This window comes from Mastomys coucha, unplaced genomic scaffold (genome assembly GCF_008632895.1).
Source record: "Mastomys coucha isolate ucsf_1 unplaced genomic scaffold, UCSF_Mcou_1 pScaffold15, whole genome shotgun sequence".
NCBI lineage: Eukaryota > Metazoa > Chordata > Mammalia > Rodentia > Muridae > Mastomys > Mastomys coucha.
The window spans coordinates 107494770-107502430 of NW_022196897.1; the positions used below are offsets into that span (position 1 = coordinate 107494770).

General features: G+C 40.6%; 1 protein-coding gene across 1 annotated transcript in view; it reads left to right on the forward strand.

The window, feature by feature from the left end:
- Positions 1 to 7661, forward strand: part of Terb2 (telomere repeat binding bouquet formation protein 2) — a 20568-nt gene that overhangs the window by 7710 nt on the left and 5197 nt on the right. Inside the window, exons 5-6 of the mRNA XM_031371698.1 lie at positions 206 to 279; positions 4185 to 4273. Coding sequence (XP_031227558.1) covers positions 206 to 279; positions 4185 to 4273 — 163 coding nt within the window. The remainder of the gene's footprint in view (positions 1 to 205; positions 280 to 4184; positions 4274 to 7661) is intronic.

Sequence of the window (7661 nt, forward strand, 5' to 3'; positions counted from 1 at the left end):
CATAAATTTGCCTACCATGTTACTATGACTAGAAATAAAACAATAAATTTAAATAATTTTGACATATATTTTAACTTAATTTAAAATTACTGACTAGATAATTAGTTGCTGATTTTTTTTGCTTCTTAAATTGCTTTAATACTTTTTTCTCTTTTTCTTTTTAGTTGCTAAATTTTTAAACTGTGATTTCTTTTGCAATTTACAGAATGACAGAATGACATCAAGTGAAAAGGAAAACATTGGACCAACAACAAAACACAAACAAAAACTGTCCAAAAGGTATTGGTTACTATGTGTCATTGCTGTTCAAAGTGAATGAAGAAACTTTGAGCTTGCTTATGTATTTATCTTACTTTCACAGTTCCTCTGTGACATTATCATTATCACTATTCTTATGTATAGACAAAGAGATCTAAGATTAAAAAGATTAATTTGTTCAAAGTCATACAAACTTTTACAAAAAAAGAAAAGAAGTGAGTCTTGACTGATGGCTCACTGGTTAAGGGAACTTTTTGCTCTTACAGAGGCTCTGGGTTTGGTTTCAGCACCACATGGTGGCTCAACTGTCAGTCACTCCAGTTTCAGGGGATCCAGCACTCTCTTCTGACCTCCAAGAGTTCCAGGCACACATGTGGTGTGCATGCACACATACATACATACATACATACATACATACATACATACATACATGCATACATACAGGCAAAGTACTCATGTGCATAAAATAAAAATAAATAATAATTAAAAAGATGATGAAATATTGATGAGTCACATAATGTCGATCAGCTTCTGGCCTCCACATGCATGCTCACATATGCGTGCACACACAGTAACACGCAAACACATAGCATACATGACAACATGCTGGGCATGGTGCATTTCTGCTGCAGTCTTGGCATTAGAGGATTAAAATGAGCACCAGGCTAGCCTGGGTTGCTTAGGCTGCATGGGGAGGCACTGTTAAAGAAAAAAAAACAACAAAGTTTAATTATGTGAATATACCCTGGATTCTGCTTTTTATTTTTTAATTTTCTTTTTTTAATTAAGAATTTCATAGTGTGAAATGCATATGCATTTTTAAGATCAAATCCACCTGACTTCCCTTCCCTCTTGACTCCTTTTTGTTTTTGTTTTTGTTTTGGTTTTGGTTTTTGGTTTTTTTGAGACAGGGTTTCTCTGCGTAGCCTTGGCTGTCCTGGAACTCACTCTGTAGACCAGGCTGGCCTCGAACTCAGAAATCCGCCTGCCTCTGCCTCCCAAGTGTTGGGATTAAAGACGTGCACCACCATTGCCCGGCTCCCTCTGACTCCTTAATCCCCTCCCAATTTCATGTATTCTCTCTGTAAAGTCTTGGCTGTCCTGGAACTTACTATGTAGACTAGGATGGCTTCAAACTGACAGAGATTCTCCTCCTGCCTCTGCCTCCTCACACTGGGATTACAGATGTGTTCCACTGCATCTGGTCCTTTTAAAATCCTGCTGTGTCTGCTTAGTGTGCACTGGCAGCACTGGCAACCTTTCAGGGACTGCATCCCTGATGAAATCCTCCCTCTTATGGCAGCCATCCATGGCAACAGCTTCTCAGCTAGAGCCAGGGCTTCATCTTGGATGCTCATCTTGGATTTTGGCTGGCTTGATTTTGTAAAAGTCCTATGCATGTAGTGATAGCCACTGTGCATTCATGTGTTCCGGCAGCCCTATCCTGCTATGCTGCAGACCTCCATTGTAGAGCCTTGTCTTTATGGAACCACCAGATGGCGCAATATGAACATAAGTAGACTACATCCTGAACTACCTGCGTGAAGCACTACTTTCTGAAAGTATACCAGGTTGGCCTTGAGCTCACAGAGGCCCACCTGCCTCTGCCTCCCAAGTGCTGGGATTAAAGGCATGCACCATTGTGCCTGCTGGTTCACAATATTTCATTTGGTTCTCACAGCTTATATATGCAATGAGCCCCATTCATTTTACAATTGAGAATATAAATCTAGAGAGCTAAATAATTCATTCAGTTTTATTAAAAAAGAACAGCTGAATTTGAAACCATATCTAGATCTGAAGTCCAAACTCTCAACCACTGTGCTATTTTCCTCTTCCCAAATGGTCCTCAAATTTTAAAGTCACATATACTTTAAATTTTTATGTTGTTTTAAAATAAATGTAGCAGGCTAAAGATGAAGTTCAGCTGTTAGAGTGATTATCAAGTGTGTGTGGGCTTTGGGTCTGATCCCTAGCACTGCATAAACCAGACCTACAATGCATGCCTGTAATCATAGCACCCTGGAGGTGAAGGCAGGATGAAAAGTCAAGGTTATCCTCAGTTATGTAGCTAGTTTGAGGCTAACCTGGGCTTTATGAGACCCTATTTCAAAAATGCCAAAAAAATGTAAATCCATTTAATTCATGAAAATAAGACATATAAAAAAGAATAAAAGAAATTTAAATTAAAAATAATTCTACTCATTAGCCTATGTCTTTCCTGTCGTACAAGAAGATACACAATTTGTAGAGCTGAGGTCATCTGGAAGTCTCTTGCTTTGCATTTAATATTCTATCAATAATTTCTGATAAGATTGAAAACATTATTTAATGTTATACCTCAATGTTAGGGCTGACTATTAGAAACCAAAGCTATAAATTCAGAAAAGGAGTAAACTGGAGATCACCCTGCAGCAGTGAGCTTTCTTAGGAGGGAGAGCCTTACAACCATGATGGGGAATGGTCAGCTTGAGTGGGAAAGCATTATGAGGGACAGAGCACCACACCAGAGGCAGCATGAGGCAACTTGAGGTAGAGCAATGGAGGCGGTTAGAGCATCAGAGACAACATAACAGGACCTTAAAGGACAGGATGCTTTCCTTTAAACCTGGGAGGAGCTTCACATAAGTAACAGCTGGTTGTCTCCAGCATGTGACAGAGGAGAGTGAAGGAGAGAAAGAGTCAGAAATCCAGCTGGGCAGTAGTGGCACACACCTTTAATCCCAGCACTTGGGAGGCAGAGGCAGGCGGATTTCTGAGTTCGAGGCCAGCCTTGTGAGTGAGTTCCAGGACAGCCAGGGCTATACAGAGAAACCCTGTCATGAAAAAAAAAGTCAGAAATCCTTTGCATGAAGCTGTGGGGAGCCATAGCTTGGAGCCAATTGCAGGGAGGCATCAGAGCCGTTTGTTCCATGCTCCATCTTCTTCCTTACAGTAAAGGGGAGCAGTCTGGCTCGTGTCACAGTGCAGAGTCTGTCAGTTCTTTACCTCAGAGGACAGATTATCAGGGAAGGGAGGTGTGGTCTGATTTCTTCTAAGCTGCTGTCTTGTCTTAAATATGCAGGCAGGCCCATAATCTAAGGCAAACTTTATTTCTTTAAGTCAGAAGTTACTTCAAAATCTCATTGTACTTTGTGGTTTCCCCACCTTGTTTTTTTATTTTTTATAAAAAAAAAAATAAAAAACTGACGTCTGGAGTACTGTGTTAGTTAATAGTCTCAATTATCTGAGTACTGAAGAACGCAAGTCCTGTGACCATTTATAGAGTCCACTGTGCTTTTCTCTGGCATATGTACGATGGTATATGTGTATACATATGTGCTGGCTATGTATGTGTCTAATAAATTATTTTACATTTTTACAATACTAGGATTAAACTCAGACTCATAGATGCTAGGCAAATGCCTTACCACTGAGACATAGTCCTAGCCCTATTATAAATTATTATTGTGCTTTGGGGATTATTGAGATGACCCAGGCCTCTGTATATTCAATAATTGTTTAATTTGTAAAGTAGCTAAGAAAACCAGAAATAGCTATATGTGACCTAGACTTTCTTAGTTTCACACACACACACACACACACACACATACACACACACACACACACACACACACACACACACACACACAAAAGCTCATAATTAACATTTTTTGTAAACTAAGAATAAGACCTGGGTTGGTGAACAGGGGAGGGGAGAATAGTTTTTTGTTTTGTTTTTTTTTTCAGAGAGGAAACTGGGAAAGAGTATATCATTGGAAATACAAATAAAGAAAATATCTAATAAAAAATAAATTAAAAAAGAATAAGACCTAATTAAAGAAGTATTAAATTATTATATACATTGTCTGACATTAGTTCTCATTTGTAATATAAATTTAAAAATCAAATATCAATGTGGTTTTCTGAATGCTTTATTTTTATAGTACAGAGAATCACTTCATAAGGACTCCGGTTATAGAAAAGCAGGTGTGCTTCCCTCTTCAGAATTATCCAGTGAACAACATGGTGACAGGTAAACTGAAGTAACGACTAGGGTAACCTCAGCGAGGGAAGAAGCAAGGAGACTGGGTAGAACAGAGCTTTACTGAGCAGAACTTCTTCTTGTACCATGGTGATAGAAGAGGTGTCATTCATCTGCTCAGACAGTGCCCTGCAGAATGGACCAAACATGGCCTTCATGGTTTCTGTGTCCATACAGGGGTCTCTAGGTAGGAGGGAGGCTTGCTCTTGCTTGCATGAGACAGTTGCCATTTATTTCTGACATTCAGGCATCATCAGTTCTTTTGGTTTTGTGTTTGGAATACTGGAGGTTCGACCTAGGGCCTTGTACTTGCCTAGAATCGGGCTCTCCATGGAGCCAGAGACAGATGGGTTCTTTCTGTGACTGCTCACCAACCACATAAGATGAAGCCTTTGCTTTCCTCTGAGACCTCGAGGAAGGGACCTCACTACCTTAGAGATTTGAACTCTGCTCAGAGCCCTCACCATGCTGCTGCATGTCCTTCTGTTTATGGTGTTAATAGTTCTTCTAACAAAAGGTTTCAGCTTGGGGTGGTGCAAGAGATATGCTAGATGGATTACAGGAGACTATGGTTTTATTAGAAAAGTTATTGTCATAGAGAGACATACAGACAGACAAACAGACAACAGCATGAGAAGGCTCTGGAGCAGTTCAGGGCCCCAGTACCAGAGACAGACAGCATGGCAAAAGTGGCTCTCTTTTTTTTTTTTTTTTTTAAAGATTTATTTTTGTTTCATTTTTGTGTGTATGAGTACACTGTAGCTGTCCAGATGACTGTGAGCCATCATGTGTGGCTGCTGTTGATCTCAGGACCTCTGCTGGCCCCGCTCGCTCCAGCCCGCTCAATCCGGCGTAATTTTCTGCAGCTGTCTTCAGACGCACCAGAAGAGGGAGTCCGATCTCATTATGGGTGGTTATGAGCCACCATGTGGTTGCTGGGATCCGAACTCAGGACTTTAGGAAGAGCAATCAGTGCTCTTACCTGCTGAGCCATCTCGCCAGCCCCAAAGTGGATCTCTTTTTATATTTGTTGGGGGTGGGAAAGGTTCACAGACACCTGCAGCTAGCTGTTCTCTAATTTCCAGGCAAGAGGCAGGGGAATGGATAGTAAGCAGGATATATAACCATCCCCAGATATCTGCTCACCTTCCCAGGTGAGAGACCATAGCACCGTGGTAGCCAGGGATTGAGAGACAGCATTTCAGAAGGATGTGGGTCAGTACTGAAAATGGGAGGCTACTGCGAAGTCTTGTGGTCCAAGCATGAGCCAGATTTTAACATTTCATTGTCACATTTAATAACTTCCTTATTTCAAAGGATAGTGTACTATTCCTCTTAAAACCCAAGCTAGACACTTTTCATTAAGCTCATTATACCACCAGGTCTCTTCAGTTGGTCTATTGAGGGCAGTGACCCTGCCTGGCCTACTAGGGCTGCCAGAGTCTAGGCTCTGGACCTAACAACTTTAGTAACATTATTACTGTTTGTCTCTTCCTCCTTTAAAAGAGTTAAGTTCAGTGACTGTTAGGTTTCTAAAAATAGCATGAATTGAGGTCTTTAGTTATAGAAAACACAAGCTGGAGCTTTGTGTTAGAGCAGGGCTTCTCAGCTTGGGCATGGCTGGCCAAGTTGTTCTCTGGGCAGAGATGGATGAGTGTCTGCCTTGAGCACAGTTGTAAGATATTTCCCACTAGGTACCAACCAGACAGCTTCTTCCTCTAACTGTGACAACCAAAAATAAATATCCCCAGACTCTGTCAAGTGGCCCCCAAAAGAGTGGTTTTTTTAAGTTGCTCTTTATCATCTCCTCAGTTTGATATCAGTTACTATAGTCCACAATAAGATAGTCTAATTGATAAGTTACCTATGTGATAAGTAGAGAAAAGAATCACTACCAACTTAAATACCTTAGTGGCAAGAAAATTCCATTAATTAAATTGAGAATCAAAAATATGTACTATTTCCATACCTATTGGTAAGTAGCAAATCTTTTCAGAAATTAGCAATTTAAAACAGTGGCCATGTAGCTGATGTGGGTACTAGTTTCTGTAAATACAAGCATTTGGAGGCTGAGCAAGAGGAGTGCTGTGAATTTGTAGCCTGGGTTACAAAGTGAGTTACTAGCCATTTTAACTCCAGTGTTGAGAATCTATCTCAAAAAAAAAAAAAAAAAGACAAAACAAAGAACAAAACAAACCTAGGGACCTGGGCTTGCAACTCAGGTGCTAATGTTTGCACAAAGCCTGGGCTTGATCCTTAGTAAGGATCCTTAGGTCCTCACTGATCTTGGCAAAACACTTATTTATTTACATGGACTTTTTTTTTTTTTTTTTTTACAAAAAATGCACATGGGTATTTTGTCTGCATATTTGCCCATGTGCTTGGTATCTCCAAAGACAAGAGGAGGCTATCAGACTTTTAGACAGTTGTGAGCCACGATGTGGGCACTGAGAACCAATCTTGGGTCCTTTGTGAGAGCAGCCAATATCTTTAGCCATTGAGCAATCTCTCCAGCTCCCCACATGAGGGTTTTCATAAAGTGTATTTAAAACATTGTAGCTTGTTTCTCTCCAAGTAAGAGGTCCAAAAGTAATGGAAAAATATCCCAGCACTTGGGAGGCAGAGGCAGGCAGATCTTTGAGTTTGAGACCAACCTGATCTACAGAGGAGTTCCAGGACAGCTAGGGTTACACAGAGAAACCCTGTCTCATCCAAGACAGAAGTCCTTCTCAAAAGTGGCATGCCAACACATAGGCCAGCCCAAGTAAGAAGTGCTCAGGAACTACATGAGTTTGTGAATACAAAGAGGTGGGGATCACTCAGTTAATAAGGCCTTCTTAGAGGCTGGTGTCAACACAAGAAACAGCTCTCACCTCACAGAGGATAAAAGCTTATTTATTGTAGCTGCATGTGAGTCACCATGATTTAGGAGTACGGATTCAGCTTTCCCCAAATTTCATGGTCCAGCGTGGTAAATGTTTCATGAAGTTTTTGCTGTGTATTTAAATTTTACCTATCACTGTTGTGTATATGTACCTACTGACTCATGACATAGGTGTATGGAATCATGTACCACAGTGTACATGTGGAGACCAGAGGTCACAATCCTGAGGAGTTGGTTCTCTGTACTATGTGGACCCCAAGACTGAACTTGGGTAACCAGGCTTGGCAGCAGGTTTACTTACTGAACCATCTCACCTGCCCAGAAACAGGCATTATCTAAAGTAAAGTTTGTTTTATCTGTAGCCCCAAGAGTTGCTATGGGACTGAATAGCTGATTTGCACTGGGTTGACCATATTTATTTTAAATTTTTGACATGGTATATCTGATTAACTCATTACTCAGATCTCTCTCTCTCTCTCTCTCTCTCTCTCTCTC